This window comes from Mesoplodon densirostris, chromosome 16 (genome assembly GCF_025265405.1).
Source record: "Mesoplodon densirostris isolate mMesDen1 chromosome 16, mMesDen1 primary haplotype, whole genome shotgun sequence".
Classification (NCBI taxonomy): Eukaryota; Metazoa; Chordata; class Mammalia; order Artiodactyla; family Ziphiidae; genus Mesoplodon; species Mesoplodon densirostris.
The window spans coordinates 68,321,797-68,346,422 of record NC_082676.1 but is presented as its reverse complement, the minus strand read 5'-3'; the positions used below and the strand labels follow the sequence as shown (position 1 = coordinate 68,346,422).

The 24,626-nt window shown below is 42.9% G+C and overlaps 1 protein-coding gene across 1 annotated transcript in view; it reads right to left on the bottom strand.

The window, feature by feature from the left end:
* ZNF133 (zinc finger protein 133) overlaps positions 1-24,009 on the bottom strand; it is a 33,569-nt gene extending 9,560 nt beyond the window's left edge. Inside the window, 4 exon segments of the mRNA XM_060120215.1 lie at positions 7,191-7,286; positions 7,769-7,895; positions 23,624-23,772; positions 23,775-24,009. Coding sequence (XP_059976198.1) covers positions 7,191-7,286; positions 7,769-7,895; positions 23,624-23,772; positions 23,775-23,949 — 547 coding nt within the window. The 5' untranslated portion in view covers positions 23,950-24,009.
* Between the last annotated feature and the right edge of the window lie 617 nt (positions 24,010-24,626).

Sequence of the window (24,626 nt, the reverse complement as noted above, 5' to 3'; positions counted from 1 at the left end):
CAGAAATCAATATAAAAATTTTGTTCTTATATACCTCTTTGCAAGGAGATGTCAACACTGAGTGCATTGTTTCATCACAGCTGGTTCTAGTCAGCTGAAGACAATAAATGATCACACAGTTTGAGAATCCAGGTACAGATACTGCTGTATCTACCTGAACAGTTGCCTTGATCAGTGAACTGAACTTTCAAAAACCAACTGTGTACACATCTACATTCTAGAATTATTCCATCCTGTATAGTACACTACTGTCTTCAGAGATAGGGCCTTTAAAGAGGTCATAAGGCTCTAATCCAATATGACTGGTGACCTCCTTGTAAGAGGCAGAGGAGCCGGGATGTGCAGGCACAGAGGAAAGGCCAGGTGAGGATAGAGCAAGAAGGCAGCCATTTTCAAGCCAAGGAGACAGGACTCCTGTGTAACCGAATCTGCCAGCACCCTGATCAGCCAAGAACTGTGAGCCTCCAAAAACACAGAAAAAACTCTTGTGCTTGTGCCACCCAGTGTGGTGTTTTCTTTTAGCAGCCTCCTGAGCTAAGACAGATGCTTTCTTCCTTTGCCCTGACCTTTCCTATCACTGTAGTCAAGAACCTCTGCATCTGCCCCAGAGTTCGCCCCTAAGTAAGTCCCATGAAACTGATCAGTTACTACAGTAAATGTGAAAGGGCAAAAGTCCCTATTCAAAGACAACAGTTGGTCTGGCATAAAATGCAATACCAGCTACAAACCACCAAAATCACATTAAATACCATACCAACCCACCCCCACTCAAAACAAACAAAAAACCACAACAAAGTGGGTGCTAAGACTAACAAGAAATAAGGGAAAGTTAAAGGAATATCACATGGAACAAAGAATTTTAAAAACTTCATTAATGAATGAGATAAAATTGTCATGAAACTTTACATGCCTAACAGTACACTGAAGTGGAATATAAGGCAAAAACTTAGAAATAAATGGAGGATTTGATATAAATTACATGACATTGGGGAGCTTTATGACTCTTAGCAGACAAAAAACAAGAATATAAATAACTTGAAAAATAGAAATAGTTTCTATTATATATGCTATATTCCCATGATTCTAAGATAAAATTAACTGTAAGCTTCTTTTAAATTTAATAAAACTGAGAAATAGAAAATTTCCTACACAGAAAAAGAAAACATATACTTCTCTGTGTATGAAACATTTATAAAATTGTCAAAAGTATTTTAAAAACTAAAAAACACACAATTCGATGGAGTTCCCTGGCGGTCCAGTGGTTAAGACTGCGCTTCCAATGCAGAGGGCGTGGGTTCAATTCCTGGTCAGGGAACTAAGATCCCACAGGCCACATGACATGGCCAAAAGATGAAAAAAAAAAGCAACAAAAAAAACCCCCAAACACCCCCCAAAAACAAACAAAACACAATTCCTTAAAGTTATCTATACCTCTATCATTTAAAAAGAATGCCAAGTAAAAAACGCTCCCAGAAACACTTTGCCCCACTCTCTCCAATTCTATCCCCACCAAGGTAAGCACTGGTCACAGTAAACAATAATTTAGACATCTGTGTTCACATAAACATACTGATATACAGTCTTTCACACACTTCTCTTAATAAAAAACTGAACCGTGTAATAAACACTGTTTTGCAATTTTTCATTTAAAAATGTATCCAAAGCTTTAAATGATACATTAAACAAGATGGACTTTATTGATATTTATAGGACATTCCATCCCAAAACAACAGAATACACATTCTTCTCAAGTGCTCATGGAACATTCTCCAGGACAGATCATATCTTGGGTCACAAATCAAGCCTTGGTAAATTTAAGAAAATTGAAATCCTATCAAGTATCTTTTCTGACCACAACGCTATGAGACTAGATATCAATTACAGGAAAAGATCTGTAAAAAATACAAACACATGGAGGCTAAAAAGTACACTACTTAATAACGAAGTGAGCACTGAAGAAATCAGAGGAAATCAAAAAATACCTAGAAAGAAATGACAATGGAGACATGACGACCCAAAACCTATGGGATGCAGCAAAAGCAGTTCTAAAAGGGAAGTTTATAGCAATACAACCCTACCTTAAGAAACAGGAAACATCTCAAATAAACAACCTAACCTTGCACCTAAAGCAATTAGAGAAAGAAGAACAAAAAAACCCCAAAGTTAGCAGAAGGAAAGAAATCATAAAGATCAGATCAGAAATAAATGAAAAAGAAATGAAGGAAACAATAGCAAAGATCAATAAAACTAAAAGCTGGTTCTTTGAGAAGATAAACAAAATTGATAAACCATTAGCCAGACTCATCAAGAAAAAAAGGGAGGGGCTTCCCTGGTGGCGCAGTGGTTGAGAGTCCGCCTGCCGATGCAGGGGACACGGGTTCGTGCCCCGGTCTGGGAAAATCCCACATGCCGCGGAGCGGCTGGGCCCGTGAGCCATGGCCGTTGGGCCTGTGCGTCCGGAGCCTGTGCTCCGCAACGGGAGAGGCCACAACAGAGAGAGGCCCATATACCGCAAAAAAAAAAAAAAAAAAAAGAAAAGAAAAAAAGGGAGAAGACTCAAATCAATAGAATTAGAAATGAAAAAGGAGAAGTAACAACTGACACTGCAGAAATACAAAGGATCATGAGAGATTACTACAAGCAACTCTATGCCAATAAAATGGACAACCTGGAGGAAATGGACAAATTCTTAGAAATGCACAACCTGCCGAGACTGAACCAGGAAGAAATAGAAAATATGAACAGACCAATCACAAGCACTGAAATTGAAACTGTGATAAAAAATCTTCCAACAAACAAAAGCCCAGGACCAGATGGCTTCACAGGCGAATTCTATCAAACATTTAGAGAAGAGCTAACACCTATCCTTCTCAAACTCTTCCAAAATATAGCAGAGGGAGGAACACTCCCAAACTCATTCTACGAGGCCACCATCACCCTGATACCAAAACCAGAAAATGATGTCACAAAGAAAGAAAACTACAGGCCAATATCACCGATGAACATAGATGCAAAACTCCTCAACACAATACTAGCAAACAGAATCCAACAGCACATTAAAAGGATCATACACCATGATCAAGTGGGGTTTATCCCAGGGATGCAAGGATTCTTCAATATACACAAATCAATCAATGTGATACACCATATTAACAAATTAAAGAATAAAAACCTATCATCATCTCAATCAATGCAGAGAAAGCTTTCGACAAAATTCAACACCCATTTATGATAAAAACCCTGCAGAAAGTAGGCATAGAGGGAACTTTCCTCAACATAATAAAGGCCATATATGACAAACCCACAGCAAACATCATCCTCAATGGTGAAAAACTGAAACCATTTCCATTAAGATCAGGAACAAGACAAGGTTGCCCACTCTCACCACCATTATTCAACATAGTTTTGGAAGTTTTAGCCACAGCCATCAGAGAAGAAAGAAATAAAAGGAATACAAATTGGAAAAGAAGAAGTAGCGCTGTCACTGTTTGCAGATGACAAGATACTATACATAGAGAATCCTAAAGATGCTACCAGAAAACTACTAGAGCTAATCAATGAATTTGGTAAAGTAGCAGGATACAAAATTAATGCACAGAAATCTCTGGCATTCCTATACACTAATGATGAAAAATCTGAAAGTGAAATTAAGAAAACACTCCCATTTACCATTGCAACAAAAAGAATAAAATATCCAGAATAAACCTACCTAAGGAGACAAAAGACCTGTATGCAGATTATAAGACACTGATGAAAGAAATTAAAGATGATACAAACAGATGGAGAGATATACCATGTTCCTGGATCGGAAGAATCAACATTGTGAAAATGATTATAATCCCCAAAGCAATCTACAGATTTAATGCAATCCCTATCAAACTACCACTGGCATTTTTCACAGAACTAGAATAAAAAATTTCACAATTTGTATGGAAACACAAAAGACCCCGAATAGCCAAAGCAATCTTGAGAACAAAAAATGGAGCTGGAGGAATCAGGCTCCCTGGCTTCAGACTATACTACAAAGCTACAGTAATCAAAAGACAGTATGGTACTGGCACAAAAACAGAAATATAGATCAATGGAACAGGATAGAAAGCCCAGAGATAAACCCATGCACATATGGTCACCTTATCTTCGATAAAGGAGGCAAGAATATACAGTGGAGAAAAGACAGTCTCTTCAATAAGTGATGCTGGGAAAACTGGACAGGTACATGTAAAAGTATGAAATTAGAACACTCCCTAACACCATACACAAAATAATAAACTCAAAATGGATGAAAGACCTAAATGTAAGGCCAGACACTATCAAACTCTTACAGGAAAACATAAGCAGAACACTCTATGATATAAATCACAGCAAGATCCTTTTTGACCCACCTCCTAGAGTAATGGAAATAAAACCAAAAATAAACAAATGGGACCTAATGAAACTTAAAAGCTTTTGCACAGCAAAGGAAACCATAAACAAGACCAAAAGACCACTCTCAGAATGGGAGAAAATATTTTCAAATGAAGCAACTAACAAAGGATTAATCTCCAAAATTTACAAGCAGCTCATGCAGCTCAATATCAAAAAAAGCAAACATCCCAATCCAAAAATGGGCAGAAGACCTAAACAGACATTTCTCCAAAGAAGATATATAGATTGCCAACAAACACATGAAAGAATGCTCAACATCATTAATCATTAGAGAAATGCAAATCAAAACTACAATGAGATATCACCTCACACTGGTCAGAATGGCCATCATCAAAAAATCTAGAAACAATAAATGCTGGAGAGGGTGTGGAGAAAAGACAACCTTCTTGCGCTCTTGGTGGGAATGTAAATTGATACAGCTACTATGGAGAACAGTATGGAGGTTCCTTAAAAAACTAAAAATAGAACTACAATATGACCCAGCAATCCCACTACTGGGCATGTACCCTGAGAAAACCATAATTCTAAAAGAGTCATGTACCAAAATGTTCATTGCAGCCCTATTTACAATAATCAGGACATGGAAGCAACCTAAGTGTCCATCAACAGATGAATGGATAAAGAAGATGTGGCACATATATACAATGGAATATTACTCAGCCATAAAAAGAAACGAAATTGAGTTATTTGTAGTGAGGTGGATGGACCTAGAGTCTGTCATACAGACTGAAGTAAGTCAGAAAGAGAAAAACAGATACCGTATGCTAACACATATATATGGAATCTAAGGAAAAAAAAAAAAGTCATGAAGAACCTAGGGGCAAGACAGGAATAAAGACACAGACCCACTATAGAATGAGCTTGAGGATATGGGGAGGGGGAAGGGTAAGCTGTGACCAAGTGAGAGAGTGGCATTGTCATATATACAGTACCCAACGTAAAACAGATAGGTAGTGGGAAGCAGCCGCATAGCACAGGGAGATCAGCTCAGTGCTCTGTGACCACCTAGAGGGGTGGGAAAGGGAGGATGGGAGGGAGGGAGATGCAAGAGGGAAGAGATATGGGAACATATGTATATGTATAACGGATTCACTTTGTTATAAAGCAGAAACTAACACACCATTGTAAAGCAATTATACTCCAATAAAGATGTTAATAAATAAATAAATAAATAAATAAAAATGTATCCACTAAGCATAGGAGTTATTCTGCTAAAGAAGGTAAAGGAAAATTTGCTCTTCATTAATGAACAGTTAGGAAATATCATCATGAAAATGGAAAATTATAATAAAAGTAAATGGAAATGACAAAACTGAAAAAATACCCTATCTAAAATGAAAAATTCACTGGCCAGAACTTAGTAGCATATTGGAGATGACAGATCAACAGAAATCAATCTGAAGAACAGAGAGGGAAAAAAAAAAAAAAAAGACAGGCTCAACAACCTGTGGGACAATGTAAAAAGGACTAATACACATGTAACTGTAGTCCCCAAAAGGGGAAGAGAAGGGAACAGAAAAAGAAACATGATAGAATAATGTCCAAAAATTTCCCAAATTTGGCTCTAGCCATAAATTTATAGATTAAAAAATCTCAGCAAGCCCTAAGCAGGGAAAATACAAAGAAAAGCATGTTTCCTCTGTTACATCACAGTCAAAGAGCTGAACACCAAACATATACAGAAAACTCTGAAAGTAGCCAGAGGTTTAAAAAGAAAAGGAACAAAAAAACCAAGGTAATAATTGTGTAAATGACAGCTGATTTCTCATCAGAAACAGTAGAAGCCAGAACAGGGGAACAGTATCTTTAAAGTGGTGAAAAAATAAGCCAATCTAGAATTCTATATCCAGTGAGAATATCCTTTGAGAATGAAGATGAAATACACATTCAGAAAAACAAAATTTAAATGAATACACTGCCACCTGTACTACAAGAAATGCTAGACAACTAAAATGCTATCAGGTAGAAACTCAAATCTTCAGGAAAATAATGAAGAGCACAGAAAATGGTAAATTATCTGGATGAGTATAAAAACATTTTTTCTTTTGATTAAAAAGTAAATACATATGAGTGTTTAAAACAAATATTTTAACATTGTATTAGGGAGATTAGAAAGTATAGAGGTGCAGTACAAATGACAACTACAGAATAAAGCAAGTGGGGAAAAAGGTTTAATTTGAAGTGTGCAATTGCACTATTCTTATATGTTACACAAAGTGGTGTCCAGAATAAGAAGAAAAGGAAAAGTGAAGGCTGTATATTGTAATCCCTTTGAGTAGGGGTCAGCAAACTTTTTCTTAAATGGCCAAATAGTAACTAGCTTAGGCTTTGAGGGCTAAGAGACAAAATTGAGGATTATATAGGTACTTACATAATCGTTTAAAGTTTCACCCTCCTGAGTGAAATCCATTCTTATAATTTTTTTACAATTCCATTTCAATTTCCCAGTTGGCTTTTTATAGCCTTCCTTCCTTCCACTGGGCTTGTCTTTTTTCTTTAGCTCACTCAGTTTTACTTCCACATTTTTGCTTGATCTTTTAAAAGTACATAGTAACAAGAGCAAGAAGCCTATGAATGTGGGAGAGAACTGAGTGAGGCAGAGAGGGCTAAAAGGGTAAGCTCGAGTGCAGATGAAGGGCTGGAAGGTCACACGGCGGGCAGCACACAGGGTGGCCCTGGGGCCAGCACAGTAGCCTCCCTCCCCAGCACCTGAGTGAGGCCTTCTCGCCCTCAACCCCCTGAGCTGCCCAGTGTTCCCCACTCACCCGGGCCAGTGGCAGGTGGGCATTTTCTCTCTTCTCTCCAGGTTTCCTTCCCTTGCTCCAGCTGAGTGATGAGTTTTGGTTTAGAAAATGGAATCCCTGCTCATAGAAAAAGAAAACAAGATGGCTGTAAGTTACAGGCTCAAAAGCCAGTTCCTGAACTCAGAGCCACACTGGGTGGGGACTTTCAAAAGGTGGTGGGAAAGACCTGAGAGTGGGGAGCTCTCTGCTGGAGAGGTGAAACCAGGAAGACAGCTCACCGACCCTACTCCAACCTGGGGAGAGAACAACTCCCTCATTTAAAAGAAGTTAATAACTAGGAAGACATGTCATGCTTACCCAAGAGATTGGGAGAAAAGGCCTAGAAATGCAGATGATCACATACACAACACACAGACACATACATACCTCTACACATTTCAATTCTACAAAATCAGACCTTCTATGGGGAAAGAGGGAACAGAGTGTCTCTGCTTTTGAGTCCAACCCAAAGGCAAAGTCAGAAAGCAAGATAGCTGCTTCAAGCACAACCTAAAGTACCCATTAGCTGGGATACGGGTCCTGAGAGATGACAGGCTTACCCAGCGAGACCAGGTTGCTGTAGTTCTCCAGCATCACCTCCCGGTACAGGGACCTCTGAGCAGGGCTCAGCAGCATCCACTCCTCCTGGGTGAAATCCACAGCCACATCTCTGAATGCCATGTGTACCTGTAACACAGAATACAGCCCTGCTCACCCAGGAGCCAGCCTTGCCCAGGACTCAGGGTAAGGGGCAGGCAGAAGGCTGTCTGGCGGGACACCCTGGTGCCCTGTGTTCCAAGACTTTTAATCCCTGTCACCATCGGGGCAGTGGCACTTAACCTACACATTTGAGATACTGAATGGGCTGTTTTGGAGAATACCTACAAAAAAAATGGAGTCTTTAACTTTCAGGAACGTTAGGCTGAGGGAAGAGCAAATAACATAAAAATTAAACAACAGTAAAGCAACAGACTTTAAGAATTTAAAAGAATAGTCAGAACAATTTTTTTTAAGCTTTGGTTCTTTTATTTATTTATTTATCTATCTATCTATCTATCTATTTATTTTTGGCTGCATTGGGTCTTCCTTGCTGCACGTGGGCTTTCTCTAGTTGCGGCAAGCAGGGGCTACTCTTTGTGGTGCATGGGCTTCTCATTGGGTGGCTTCTCCTGTGGCGGAGCATGGGCTCTAGGCACGCAGGCTTCAGTAGTTGTGGCAAGCGGGCTCAGTAGTTGTGGCTCGCGAGCTCTAGAGCACAGGCTCAGTAGTTGTGGCACACGGGCTGAGTTGCTCCACGGCATGTGGGATCTTCCCGGACCAGGGCTCAGACCCATGTCCCCTGCATTGGCAGGTGGATTCTTAACCACTGTGCCACCAGGGAAGCCCTGAACAATGGTTTTAATGTTGAAGCATCAGAATGAAGTTAGTACAATTCAATTATGGCAAAGACCGAATACAACTCAGTCCTTCCCTTCAATCCCATGGCCCCTTCGGCCTTCCCTGGCCTGAGAGGCACAAGCAGCTAGTGGTAAAGAGCATGAACTTGAACACTACTGCCTTGGTTTGGGGCCCACCCCGCCATCAACTAGCACCTCTGTTTTCTCACTTATGAAATGTGGGTAACAGTCCATTAAACTTCCCGTCCCACACTGTGGATGCTCAGCATGGACGTTCTTGGCTACTCGGTCTACAAATTCATCTCTACGTGCCATTCTCATCTGCCTGCCCCATTTTACTATCTCTACCTCAACACTATTTCAAAATGGAGAGTGCACTGGAATATAGACATCAGGAAAGGTTTCATGAGAGGCCCAGGAACTTGGTCTTGAGGGAAGGGCAGGAATCAAGGGAAGAGGAAGGTGCCAGGTATTCCTGATGAGGCGTGTGGGGAGCAAAGCAGAGGACACTGTGGGCCAAGAAAGAGAGAGAGCCTGAATCACGGGAAGCAGGACCACTTGGGAGGAATAAAAGGCACCTAGTGGTAGAATACAGAATAGGTCGAGTGTAGTAGCAGCCTGTAGGTTTTAAAATTTATTGTAAAATATACAGAAACATTTTACTACTTTTACCATTTTTAAGTGCGTATTTCTGTACATTAAGTATGTTGACACTGTTGTACAACCACCACCACTTTCCGTCTCCAGAACTTGTTCATCATCCCATGCTGAAACTCTGTAACCATTAAACCGTGACTCCCTCTTTCTCACAAACCCTGGTAACCAACCATCATTTTACTTTGTCTCCATGTATTCAATATTTGGCTAGTCTGTGTATCACAAATAAGTGGAATCATACAGTATTTGTCCTTTTGTGCTGGCTTATTTCATTTAGCATAATGTCTTCAAGTGTCAGCCATGTACTCCAAAGACATACAGATGGCCAGGAGGCACATGAAAAGATGCTCCACATCATTAATTATTAGAGAAATGCAAATCAAAATTACAATGTGATATCACCTCACACTAGTCACCATCAAAAAGTCTACAAACAATAAATGCTGGAGAGGGTGTGGAGAAAAGGGAGCCTTCCCACACTGTTGGTGAGAATGCAAATTGGTGCAGCCACTGTGGCAAACAGTATGGAGGTTCCTTAAAAAACTAAAAATAGAGCTACTATATGATCCAGCAATCCCACTCCTGGGCACATATCCAGAGAAAACCATGGTTTGAAAGGATACATGTACACCAATGTCCACTGCAGCGCTGTTTACAATAGCCAAGACATGGAAGCAACCTAAATGTCCATCGACAGATGAATGGATAAAGAAGATGTGGTACATATATACAAAGGAATATTACTCAGCCATAAAAAATGATGAAATAATGCCATCTGCAGCAACGTGGATGGACCCGGAGTGACGTAAGTCAGACAGAGAAAGACAAATATCATATGATTTTGCTTATATGCAGAATCTAAAAAAAAAAAATGACACAAATGAACTTATTTACATAACAGAAACAGACTCACAGACTTAGAAAACAAAGATGGTTACCAAAAGGGAAAGGTGGGGAGGAGGGATGTTTGAGATTGATGTATACATACTACTATATTTAAAATAGATAACCAACAAGGACCTACTGTATAGCACAGGGACCTCTGCTCAGTATTCTGTAACAACCTAAATGGGAAAAGGATTTGAAAAATAATAGGTACACGTGTATGTATAACTGAATCACTGTGCTGTACACCAGAAACACAACATTGTGAACTATACTACAATATAAAATAAAAATTAAAAAAAAAGTTTCAGCCACATAGAAGCATGTACTCAGAATTTCCTTTCTTTTTAAGGCTAAAAAATACTCTACTGTATGTATATACCATTCCTCCACTGACGGACATTGGGTTTGTATACACCTTTTAGCTATTGTGAATAATACTACCATACAAATTGCTTTCAGTTCTTTTGGGTATACACCCAGAAGTTGAATTGCTGAATCAAATGGTAATTCTATGTTCAGTTTCTTCAGGAACTACTCTACTGTTTTCCACAGGAGCCACACCATTTTATATCCCCACTAGCAATGTAAAAGGATTCTAGTATCCCTACATCCTTGACAACACTTGCTGCTCTCTGAGTTTTTGGTAATAGCCATCATGTGAAATGTATAAAATGATCTCACTGTGGTCTTTATTTGCATTTCCCTAATGATTAGTGACAGTAAGCATCTTTTTATGTGCTTATTTGCTATCTGTATATCTTCTTGGCAAAAACATCTATTCAAGTCCTTTGACGGTTCTTGAATTGGGGTGTTTGGTTTTTGTTGTTGCTATCTGAGATCTTTATATATTCTGGATATTAATTACTTATCGGATATATGACTTGCAAATATACACTCTTTAACGCACAAAAGTTTTTAACCTTGATGAAGTACAATTTATTCTTTTGTTGCCTGGGCTTTTGGTATTATTACCCAACAAATCATAACTAAATCCAACTTCATGAAGCTTTTCCTCAATGTTTTCTTCGAAGAGTTTTACAGTTTTAGCTCTTAACTTTTTAGGTCTTTGATCCATTTTGAGTTAATTTTCATTCTCTTCCATGTGGGTATAAGTTTTCCCAGCAGCGCCTATTGAATAGACTGTCCTTTCCACATGGAATGGTCTTGGTAGTGTTGTTGAAAATCACCTGATCATACATCTGTGATTAAGTTCTGAGCTCTCTGTTGCTGCTCTCAAGATTTTCTGTTGCCTTTGGCTTGATTATAATGTATCTTGGTGTGGGTCTCTTTTAAGAGGTTATCCTACTTAGAGTTCATTAAGCTTCCTGGTTCCTTTTCATGTTTTCTATCTCTTTATTGGCATTTCCATTTTGTTTTTACATTGTTTTCCTGACCTCATTCATGTTTTCCATTAGCTCTGACAGCTGTCTTAAAGTCTTTTGTCTAGTAAGTCCACCATCTGCCCTTTATTGGGGGTCATTTCTATTGATTTATTTTTTAACCTCAGAATGGGCTACACTGTCCTGTTTCTCTGTATGCCTTGTGATTTTTTTGTTATTGAAAATGGGATATCCGAATCTTATAGTATGGCAACTCTGGAACTCAGATTCCCCAGATTTGCTTGGTTTTCGTTTTTGTTGTGGTAGCGTGTCTCTGTGCCAAGGTTCAATCTGAGGTGTAAACTAAAGGTTTTTCTTGCATCTTTTCTGATCCTGTGCCTTTCCAAGGGAAATATTTCCAGGGATGGTAACTTCCTAAACTGACCAAGTCATGGGTCAAACAGGTTGCAGGTAAGATAAGTTACACTTCCAGGACTAGAGCTGGACTTTGCCAGGTGCCAACAAGGTGGTCAAGACAAGAGAAAGGATTGTGTCCATCCTGCGACAGCCAGTGTGGAAATGCAGGAAACACTCACCATTACCCTGGCTTCCCAGGACCCTGTGGCCATTTTTCCTGGTATCCCTAAAGGATGATATCTCAGAAGGCAGATCCGGGTAAGGAAAGCAGAAATTAGAGGGTGTCAGCTGGAAATGCTCTCCCAGTGAGCAAGTCAGAGTCTGCTCTCCAACCCCACAACTGGGGGAGGGGTGGCATGGTGGAAGTGTAACAGTCTGGTTTTTACCAGAGCCCTGGAAAAAAGTTCAGAGTCAGGCCTTCAGTAGGTTTGGTCCCAAACTCTCCTGATTCCAACAAACTAAATGTAGAAGGACATTTTTCAGGCTATCTACTTGACTGTAGATGTTAACAAATCATTATTTATTTGAGGGGTTGTGAAAATTGTATTATTGTGGTTGTTTTTAAAAAATATATACACTGAAGTATTTATGGATGAAATGATCCATGGGATTGCTTTTAAAAACACTTCAGGAGGGCCTCCCTGGTGGCGCAAGTGGTTGAGAGTCCGCCTGCCGATGCAGGGGATACGGGTTCGTGCCCCGGTCTGGGAGGATCCCATATGCCGCGGAGCGGCTGGGCCCGTGAGCCATGGCCGCTGAGCCTGCGCGTCCGGAGCCTGCGCGTCCGGAGCCTGTGCTCCGCAGCGGGGGAGGCCACAGCAGTGAGAGGCCCGCATACCGCAAAAAAAAAAAAAAAAAAAAAAAAAAAAAAAAACACTTCAGGAGGGCTTCCATGGTGGTGCAATGGTTAAGAGTCCGCCTGCCAATTCCGGAGACATGGGTTCAAGCCCTGGTCCGGGAAGAACCCATGTGCCATGGAGCAACTAAACCCATGAGCCCTAGAGCCCGTGCTCTGCTGAACCCTAGAGCCCGTGTTCTGTAACGGGAGAAGCCACCGCAATGAGAAGCCCACGCAGCGCAGCCACAACAAGAGAAAGCCCACGGGCAGCAATGAAGATCCAACATAGCCAAAAATAAATGTATTTATAAAAACAAACAAACAAACAAAAACACTTCAGGAAAAATTGGACAAACCACACCCCCTCCCAAGATTGCTACACAGTGATTACTGTTAAAGCTGGGGTTTTATTATAGTTTCCTTGCTTTGAATATGTTTGAAATTTTTCCATTAATAAGAAATTATTTTAAAATTCTTAAACACCAAAGGAACCCAAAAACCAAAAACCCAGATGCAACAAATATGGCAAAATATAAACAAGTGTTAAATCAAGATGATGCACATAAGGATGTTCATTATGTTATTGCCTCCTTTATTTTTAAGACTTTTCTTTTAAATAGTAAAAAGTATACACAGAAAAAACATGGCGTTGTGAACAAAACCAGAGAAACCTAAAGCAATAATGAAGGTTACAAAAATTGGCCATTAGAATCAATGATCAATTCATTTCCCCTTTGGTAACCATAAGTTTTTGAAATATTTGAGTCTGTTTCTGTTTTGTAAATAAGTGCAGGGAACTAAGATACTGCAAACCACACAGCCAAAAAAAAAAGAAAGAAATGAAGACTAAATTATAAGACGCCAAGAAGAATAGAGTGAAATGAAAACATGATGGCCACTGAAAGCTAACAGGAGGAAATGAAAATGAAATAAAGAAGTAAGAAGAGTTAGAGAAAAAATGGTTGAAATGGAAAACAGGCAAACAAAGAATTTCATTTGTATAATTGCAGCTCCTGCAGAAGAAAACAAAGAAATAAACCAAAAAAGGGTTGGGGTGGAGGAAGGGAACAGAACTAATATTTAAAACTATAACCCAAGAAAACTTCAAAAATAGATGACTTGAATCACAGCAATATCTTTCTTGACCCCCCTCCTAGGCTAATGAAAATGAAAACAAAAATAAACAAGTGGGATCTAATTAAACTTAAAAGCTTTTGCACAGCAAAGGAAACCATAAGCAAAATGAAAAGACAACCCACAGAATGGGAGAAAATATTTGCAAATGAAGCAATCGCCAAGGGATTAATCTCCGAAATATACAAACAACCCATGCAGCTCTATGTCAAAAAAACAACCCAATCAAACAATGGGCAGAAGATCTAAATAGACATTTCTTCAAAGAAGACATACATATGGCCAAAAAGCACATGAAAAGATGCTCAACATCACTAATTATCAGAGAAATGCAAATCAAAACTACAATGAAGGATCACCTCACACCAGTCAGAATGGCCATCATCAAAAAATCTACAAACAATAAATGCTGGAGAGGGTGTGGAGAAAAGGGAACCCTCTTGCACTGTTGGTGGGAATGTAAATTGATACAGCCACTATGGAGAACAGTATGGAGGTTCTTTAAAAAACTAAAAATAGAACTACCATATGATCCAGCAATCCCACTCCTGGGTATGTATCTTTAGAAAAGATACATGCACCCCAATGTTCACTGCAGCACTAGTTACAGTAGCCAGGATATGGAAGCAACTTAAATGTCTATCAACAGAGGAATGGATAAAAAAGATATGGTACATATATACAATGGACTATTAGCCATAAAAAAGAACGAAATAATGCCATTTGCAGGAACATGGATGGACCTAGAGATAATCATACTAAGTGAAGTCAGAAAGAGAAAGACAAATACCATGTGATATCACTCATATGTGGAATCTAATTTATTTATTTATTTATTTATTTTATTTATTTTTGACTGCGTTGAGTCTTCGTTGCTGTGCGCTGGCTATCTCTAGTTGCGGCGAGTGGGGGCTACTCTTCCTTGAGGTGCACGGGCTTCTCATTGCAGTGGCTTCTCTTGTTGTGGAGCACGGGCTCTAGGCACGCAGGCTTCCGTAGTTGTGGTGCCCGGGCTCAGTAGTTGTGGCTCACGGGCTCTAGAGCACAGGCTCAGTAGTTGTGGCGCACAGGCTTAGTTGCTCCGTGGCATGTGCGATCTTCCCGGACCAGGGCTCGAACCCGTGTCCCCTGCATTGGCAGGCGGATTCTTAACCACTGCGCCACCAGGGAAGCCCCTGGAATCTAATTTTTAAAAATGATATAAATGAACTTATTTACAAAACAGAAACAGATTTCAAAAACAAACTTATGGTTACCAAAGGGGAAATGTGGGGGGGGGGAGGAGGGATAAATTAGGAGCTTGGGATTAACATACATACACTACTATATATAAAATATATAGATAGATATAGATAGATAAACAACAAGGTCCTACTGTATAGCACAGGGAACTCTACTCAATACTCTGTAATAACCTATATGGGAAAAGAGTCTAAAAAAGAATGAATATATGTATATGTATAACTGAATCACTTTGCTGTACACCTGACACTAACACAACATTGTAAATCAACTGTACTCCAATAAAATTTTTTTTAATGACCTGAATCTAAATATGAAAGGGCTTACAGAGTACAAGGGAAAAATTGACTCACAACCAACAACTTCAAGGTATCTACTGGAAAAACTATCAGGCTTTGAAGAATAACAACAAAAATCCTAAGTGACTCTAGGCAAAAAATATACCAGACTTCCATCAGACTTTTCATAATCATCATTCAACCCTTGTGCATTGCTGGGGGGAATGTACAATGGTGCAACCACTATGGAAAATAATATAGCAGTTCCTCAAAAAATTAAAAATAGAAATTATCAAAAAAAAAAAAAAAGAAATTATCATATGATCTACCAGTTCCACTTCTGGGTATTTCCCCAAAAGAACTGAAAGCAGGGACTTGAACAGATATTTGTACACTTGTGTGAGCAGCATTATTCACAATAGTTACAATGTGAAAGTAATCCAAGTGTCTGCCAATAGATGAATGGATAAACAAAATGTGGTATATACATACAATGAATATTATTCAGCCTCCAAAAAAATTCTGACACGTGCTACAACATGGATGAACTTTAAAGATATTATGCTAAGTGAAACAAACCAGACACAAAAGGACAAATACTGTATGATACCACTTATATGAGGTACCTAGAGTAATCCATAGAAACAGGAAGTAGAATGAAGGTTGAGAGGAGCTGGGGGGAAGCGGAAATAGAGAGTTACTGCTTAATGGGTACAGAGTTTCAGTTCTGCAGGTGGAGAGTGCGATGGTTGCACAATGATATGAATGTACTTAACACTACTGAACTATACACTGAAAATGGTTAAGATGGTAAATCTTATGTTATATATATTTTACCACATTAAATGTATGGCAAAAACATACCATCGTTCAAAGCAATAAGAAAATATTTCATAATGACAAAGTGGGATTTACCCAGAAATGTAAGACTGGTTCAGTATTATAAAATCCATTACTATAACACACCATATTAATGAACAGATCCAAGAAGAAAAATCATGATTGCATTTATACATGCTGAAATATTCTTTAACAAAACTCAACTCTCATTCTTCCAACATCTAATTCAATGTAAGACTGATGAATCCATAAAACTTTTCATTTTTAATTTTAGACTTAAAAAGAAGTTGCAAAAATGTCAATTCCCATATAACCGTCACTTAGTTTTCTCTAATGTTAACATCTTGGAAAACCAAAATAAAATGATCAAAACCAGGAAATTAACATTAATACTATTATCAAAACTACAACTCTTAACCACATTTCAACAGTCTTTCCACTAATGTCCTGTCCTTCTGGTCCAGGAATCAACTGAGCTTCCAACATTGCATTTAGCTGTCATATATCTTTCCTCTCCTCCAATCTGTGACAGTTCCTTCTTTCATGAAAGTGACATTTTTGAACAACATCCCTCAATTTTAGTTTATTTGATTTTTAAAAAATGATTAGAATGGTATTAGTTCATTTGGGGCTAGAATTCCTCAGAAGTCATGTGTCTTTTTCAGTGCACCCTATCAAGGGGTTCGTGATATTCATATGTTTCATTATTGACGATGTTAACCTTAATCTTTTTTTTTTTTTTTTTTGCGGTTCGCGGGCCTCTCACTGTTGTGGCCTCTCCCGTTGCGGAGCGCAGGCTCAGCAGCCATGGCTCACGGGCCCAGCCACTCTGCGGCATGTGGGATCTTCCCGGACCAGGGCACGAACCCGTATCCCCTGCATCGGCAGGCGGACTCTCAACCACTGCACCACCAGGGAAGCCCTTAACCTTAATCTTGATCACTTGGTTAAGGCAGTGTCTGCTGGCTTTCTCCATTGCAAAGGCACTCTTTTTCCCTTTATAATTAATATGTATCTTGGGAGAGATACTTTGAGATTATACAAATAACCTGTTTCTCTTCAATCTTCCACCCACTAATTTCGGCATAATTTTGTGGGACCTGTCTGCAACAATTATTACTGTGGTGTTGACCAAATGACAATGTTCTATTTCCCTCTTTCATCTAAATTCATTAACTGGGGACTTCCCTGGTGGCACAGTGGATAGGACTCCATGCTCCCAATGCAGGGGGCCTGGGTTCGATCTCTGGTCAGGGAACTAGATCCCACATGTATGCCTTAACTAAGAGTCTGCATGCTGCAACTAAGGAGACTGCCTGCTCCAACTAAGACCTGGTGCAACCAAATAAATAAATATGAAAAATTAATTAATTGGAAGTTTTCTGTAAGCAAGAGTTGTCCCTTCTTATTTATTTCAGTGTGGATTTACAGTTTATCCTATGGGTTATATTAGAATATTATCACTTTATTATATGTGGAATCTAAAAAAATGGTACAAATGAACTTAAAAAACAGAAATGAGTCACAGATATAGAAAACAAACTTATGGTTACTGGGGGGAAAGGTTGGGGGGGAAGGGATAAATTGGGAGGTTGGGACTGACATATACACACTACTATATATAAAATAGATAGCTAATAAGAACCTACTATATAGCACAGGGAACTCTACTCAATACTCTGTAACGACCTATATGGGAATAGAATCTAAAACACAGTGGATATATGTATATGTACAACTGATGACTTTGCTGTATAGCAGAAATGAACACAACATTGTAAGTCAACTATACTCCAATAAAAAAATAAAAGAGGATGAAGTGAAAGAGTAGCACTGACGCATATACACAACCAAATGTAAAATGGATGGCTAATGGGAAGCTGCTGCACAGAACAGGGAGATCAACTCAATGCTTTGTGATGACCGAGAGGGGTGGGATAGGGAGGGTGGGAGGGAGGCTCAAGAGGAAGGGGATATGGGGACATATGTATACATATGGCTGATTCACTTTGTTGTACAGCAGAAACTAACACAACATTGTGAAGCAATTTTACTCCAATAAAGATGTGAAAAAATAAAATAAAAAGAATATTATCACTATTTTGCTGCTCAGATTATTTCAACGTCAAACATTGGGAACTCCTTCAGGCTGACCTCGTTCCTGCTCTAACCAATAAGTGTAGCACAAGTGACACTGTGTCAGTTACAGGCTGAAGTCTTTTTCTTTTTTTTAATATTTATTTATTTATTTTGGCTGTGCTGGGTCTTAGTTGCAGCATGTGGGATCTAGTTCCCTGACCAGGGATTGAACCCAGGCCCCTTGCATTGGGAGTGTGGAGTCTTACCCACTGGACCACCAGGGAAGTCCCACAGGCTTAAGTCTTAAGAAGGCTACACAGCTTATGCTCTCAGGAGGCCCAAGATGCCACTTTAAGAACTTCAACTCCCCTGCTGGAGGGACCACGCAGAAGCAGAGGCCCCGATACTCCGTGGAGAGAGCGTGTGGGGCCCAGGTGCCCCCAGCCTTCCAGCCAGTCTACTAAAGCACCAGATGTGTGACGGAACCGTCTTGGATGGTCCAACCCAAAAGAATCCACAAGTGACTTTGGGGGAAAATTCACCTGGATGTATAACTCCCACGGAGCAGAAGGACTGCCCAGCGGGTTTAACCCAAGGAACTGGGAGAGATGATAACATGGTGGCTCCTCTACGCGCCATGGTTTTGGGGAGCTTCTTGTGCAGCAATCAATAATGAAAGCCTTCGCAGACATGCTGTGCCTCTGCCTTCTTCAGCTCCGTTAATGACAGAAGCACCCTTCCCATCACCCACATGCTGACTCAGGCACCAGGTGTACTCCTCTTCCTGCCAAATCACACCAGTTACCAAGGCCTGCTGAGTCCACCTCCAAGAACTCTCTATGCCTCCCACTCCCACCCCAGCTGGGGAAGGGACAGTCCCTCCTGAGAGAGGCTCTGCAGACCATCTCCCGACATCCCGGCCAGCCTGATCCGTTCCTCCCAGAATTAGCTCCACCTACACATGGCTGGATTACTTATTTAAAATGTCCTAAGCTCTTACTGTGCAACAGACACTATCTTAGACCCTGGGGATACAGAAGTGAACAAAGACAAAAACATCTGCCCTCACTGACATGCAAGTTTAGAGAAGGAAGATGGACATAATAAATTAACAAATAAAACACACACCAGATCAGAAAGTCATGAGTGAGATAAAGAAAATAAAGCAGGGAAGCAGAAAAGAAGTAACACAAAAGAGACGGGGTTTTGAGATTTTAAATAGTGGTTAGGAAAGCCTTGCTGAGAAGATGATTGAATAAAAATCTGAAGGCTGTGAGGGAATGAGCCAAGTAAGTAACTTTGAAAAGAGCATCGCATGCAAGAGAACAGCCAGTGCAAAGGCCCTGAGGCGAGAGTCGGCCTGGCACAGTCAAGGCACAGAGACAGTTCACTGTGGCTGGTATGCGGTGACTGACACTGAGTGGGGGAGGTTTTGACTTTGACTGAGGTGAGAAGCCACTGGAGGTCTTTGAGCAAATGCATGACCTGCCTGCTGAACTGACTAATACAGCTGTACTGAGGGGGACAAGGAAGGAAGCAGAGAGATCACTCAAGGGCTATGACCATCCAGGTGAGGTGGTGGCCCGGACCACAGCAGGAGCGGCGGAGGCTGCTTATTGGGGATATGGAGTGTAAGAGCAAGAAAGGAGTCCAGGACGACTCCGAAGTTCTGAGCCTGAGGAAGCTGAAGGCGTTGTCATGTCTCTGCTCCCTTTTACAGCTGAACTCCCTGAAAGAACTGTCCATCCTCCACAGGGGGCGGGGTATGTTTACAGGAGCTGATCAGAGTTTGTTGTTGGACACATCACGCTTGGGTGCCCATGAGATACCCAAGTGGAAATGCCAAGTAGACAGGAGACTGGGATTTGGAGTTGAAGGCAGAGATCTTGGCTGAACCTCAGAGAGATGGCATCTCAGGCCTTGAGAGTGGACGGGGCCACCAAGGAGAGATGGAGCTGAAGCGAGGCCTTCCACAGGGGGGTCTGGGAGTAAAGAAGCCGGCCAAGGAGACAGAGGAGGAGCAGCCTATGAGGTAGGAGGAAAACCTGGAAACCAGGGACAGCAACATGAAAGGAGATCCTAAGACGAATGCAACTATGTAAAATGTTGCTGAGCATGGACTGGTGGTATTCAGCCACAGGAAGCTCAGTGGTAACTTAGACAGAGAATATTTTTTAGTGGGTAAAGCTGAAAAGCCTTACTGGAATATTTAAAAGGCAATGGAAGGATATTAATGGAGACAGCAAGACAAGAGAATTCTTTCAAGGAGTTTAGCTCTGAAGGGGAGGAAAGCTGCAGGGCAAGAGCTGGAGGGAAACTGTGGTCCCTGCTCTGCTCAAGACCCTTTACTGGGTCCCTCCTGTACCCACATCAAGTCCACACTAACTTGCTATTCAGGGCTCACTCCACTAATGCCCACAGCGCACTTTCCAATCAGACTCCCCATGTGAACTTCCATCCTTCCAGCAAGGATGACACTCACGTCTTCACCATGCATCACTCGCTTAGTCTATCTAACCCGGTGCCAGGAACTGTATCAGTGGCTCAAGAAGCACAAGATGAGGCACCCGACCGTCAAAGAACCACCTCCCAGTCCAATGGGACAGCTGGACAGTCATGACACAGCCTGAGCCCTGGGGTCCTGATGTGTCAAGCATCCCACCGCGAACGGGAGCCCGGGAATACTGCCGGGGACGTGCAGGATGCTCTGCCGGGGGAGCGCGTCCCAGCTCATCACAGGAGTTGATACCAAGCAGAGAGGTACGGAGAAACAAAAGCAGACAATGGAATAAGTTTCCATGCAGCTGTAAAGCAGGGTCTGACGAGCGTGGGGAATAGGGGAGGACACTGAAAGGGTGACTTGGAGAACAAGTTGGAAGCATCAATAATAATTCTAACGAACAGTTACTGAGTATTTACGTACTAGGTGCTCTAACCGCATGGCTAGGGTTATGACACCCAACATCCCTGTCAGGTGGACACCATTCTGATCCCCATCTGGCAGATGAGGAACAGAAGGCTCAGAGAGGTAACGTAACATGCTCAGGGCCACACAGCTAGATATGGTGAAACTGAGATTTGAATCTGGGCAGTCTGACTTTGGCGTGGGGAGAGAAGCAAACGATTAGAAAGGTCCCTTTCTAGCAGGCTGAATGGCATGATCCGTATTTATACCTCAGGTGCCCAACTCAAGAGGCAGCGGTGGGGGGAGGGGGGCGGGGGAGAAGAAGGTGGAGAAGAGGCAGGAGCGAGGGCGCTGCAGGAGTGGAGACGGGGAAGGAGAAGGGGATCCAGCACACAGCACGGGGGAGAGAACACGGCAGCCACCGAACAGGAGGTAAGTCTGGAAGGAACAGAGAGGCCCAGCCTGTACCAAGGGCAGAAGTTGCAGATGTTAACCAGATCTGCAAGGTTAGAAGAAATGCGGGGAGAGGGGCAGAGACAGGGAAAACCACCACACCGAATTCCATACATCTCCCTCTCCTGTCTCTGACCAGAGCTGTTCTGACTGAAAGAAACTTTAAAACAACTGGAAAAGGAACTATTAATTTTGTTGGGTGTAATGATGACATTGTGGTTATATTACAACGAGAAGTCGCTGCCTCCTGAGGTATCTGTGTGTGAAATGACAGGCCTGGGACAAAAAGGCAGTGAGGGCGCTGGACGGAACGAGACCAGAAGGCCGAGACCTTCACGGCGGACAAGCCCCGGGAGTGAGCAGGTCTGAACAAATGCTAAGACGGAGCGCTGGCGCAAGGATGGACGGGTAGTGAAGGAGGACGCTGGGTCTGAGGGACAGTCCCTGTGAAAATGGCCACCCTTACCACAGGCCTTGCTTCCCGGAGAAACCAGCTGGGGCCCTGATCCCGGGATGGGGCATTACAAGGCACAAGATGTCAAAGTTGAGCGAAGGAAACCCACCCATGGTTCAGCAGGCAAAAGGCAAGCGGTCCCCACTGAGGCTGGGCTGTCAGGAGCCCAGGAGTCCTCCCCTGGCCCACCAGGCAGTCCTCTCTGGGCAGGCAGGAGCCACAGGGGGCAGAATGAGAACCGAAAGGTTCAGGAGAGTCGCTGGAAACTCTCAAGCTCCAGCAGGGTAGGGTTTCCTCTTCCTTAAAGGCATCGGGAAGGGACCTGCCACAGAAGAAAAGACTGCGGGCAGCCTGCTGGGAACAGAGCCGGGATATAGGCTAGAACACGGGGCCTTAGCTGATGCTCTCTCACCGCTGATCTTTACTAGGGAAGTTCACACTCACTGGGCACTTAGTATATACTGGAGACTGTTCCGGGCGCTGGATGAGTTTTATCTTATTCTAACCTCACAACCCAGTGAAGTAAGATTTATTATTTTCATTTTACAGATGAGATAACCGAGGCACAGTGAGGTCAGTCTCTTGCCTAAGGTGACACAGTTATAAGGTGACAGAGTCTGGATGAAATCTGGCTGTGGAGGCCAGGCTCTTAAGCAGGGCAGTGACAGCGAACCTCTGTGGGTTGTAAGGATTCTCAGTGCATCATTTTGAGATCAATCAAGATTGTTCACGAGGTGATAAGGGTTAAATCTGTGTGATAGGTCTACGGAGTTCTATTTACTTCCGTTTAAAATTTCTCCGTAATAAAAATTTAAAATGGAACGTAAGATCCCAAAGCCGGGCCACACCAGAGATGTGTAAATCCTTGATTCCCGTGATCAATGATGGTTTCCAGGACCTCTGAAAAACTTGTTCGGTGGGCCCCAGACGACCTCTTCCTCCAAGTCCCCAACCCAGGGGCGACCAGCCAAACTGAGACACCTCCCCACACCCCGCAAGATCGCGCCAAAATGGCCACTCCACGCCCAGCTCATCCCGGGCGCGCTGGCCCACGCCGGCCGCCCACGCCGGCCGCCCATCCGCGGGAGGCCTCAGCAAAGCCGAGGGGTAGCCGGGCCCGAAAGAAAACTACCAGCTCCCACCCACCAGAACTCGAGACACCTGGCTCCGGGGCCTGCTGGCACCTGGCACTCCCTCGGAAACATAAGGCCCCCAAAGCCTACTTACTCAAACCCCTAAACCCGGGGACTCGTGGCATGAGCAACCCCCTCTCCCAATACCGCTATTTCGGCCAAGGCCGAACCTGGGAGGAGGCCGGAGCCCAGCAGCCGTCACAACTGGGCATCGCGGCTGGGCTTCACCCGCGTCCTCGGAGATGCGCGCCCACATCCCAAAATGTGACACCCGGCAGGGCACGGCCTGAGCCACGACAGCGCGTCCCCGCCGCAACCTCCTCTCCCCACCACCCGAACCGTCTCCAGCCCCAGCCCGCAGGCCAGTCTTTCAGGACTTACCTTTCCGCGCGGGGAAGGGCACGGCTGCAGCGAGGGCCCGCGGGAGCCACACTCACCAGCGCCACCAAAGAACAAGGGGTCACTCGAGCCACCAGCTCGGGGGCCACTCCAGCAGGACGCCAGGACTACACTACCCAGAATCTTCGGGTCGCGCCGGGACCACACCTCCCAGCATGCTCGGCGCCATCAAACGCGCCGCCCGGCAGCCGCTCCCACTGGCCTCTGAGGGAGCCGTTTCTGGGTGACATGCTCTGGCCACCGGAGAACGGCCACTGTGGCGCCCGGATTCCCCCCGTTTTTGTCTTCAAACCACGTGGAGAAGGCATGTAGCGAAAGCATGTAGCTTCTCTCCGTGCAGTGACCCCTTTCTCTAACGCCTCCGCCTTAAAGACTACCCTCCGCAGTGACCCCTGCAGTGACTTCCGCATCCGGTGCCGAGCCCACCCCTTCGGTTGGCAGAAGTGACGTGTCAGAGGGAGCTTCCGTTTGGCTCCTGGGGTGGGCGCCGATGGGTGGCGCTGGACGTGCGGTCGGGAGCGAGGCTATGTCCGTGCTCCGTGAGCGCCGCGCAGGCGTGGTGTCCACCAGTTCACATAACCCTTGAACTCACTTAAACCCATGGCGGGGGTGGTTACTGAGACTGGGAGAGACAAGGCATATTACCAGGATCTCACGGCCGAAGGAGGCAGACGCGGGTTCCAGCCCATGTCCGCAACCGAAACATCCCTCTGTGCGCCCTGAGGTCTTGTCCCTGTGTGGAGTCCACAGATTTATGGGCAGCCTCTCATCCATCTACTGGGGGGACAGGAACCTCACTGATAGACCATAGCTTGGGGCTGATCCCCTCGTAGTCTGTGTACCGGAAAAACACACCAACCTGAAAGTTGAGAATTATGTTTCATTTGGTGAGCTTACACCTGGGAGACAGCCGCTCAGCTAGCTCTGGGGAACTGTTTCAAAGAGGTATGGGAGGAGCCAGGATATGTAGGAGTTTTTGCTGAAA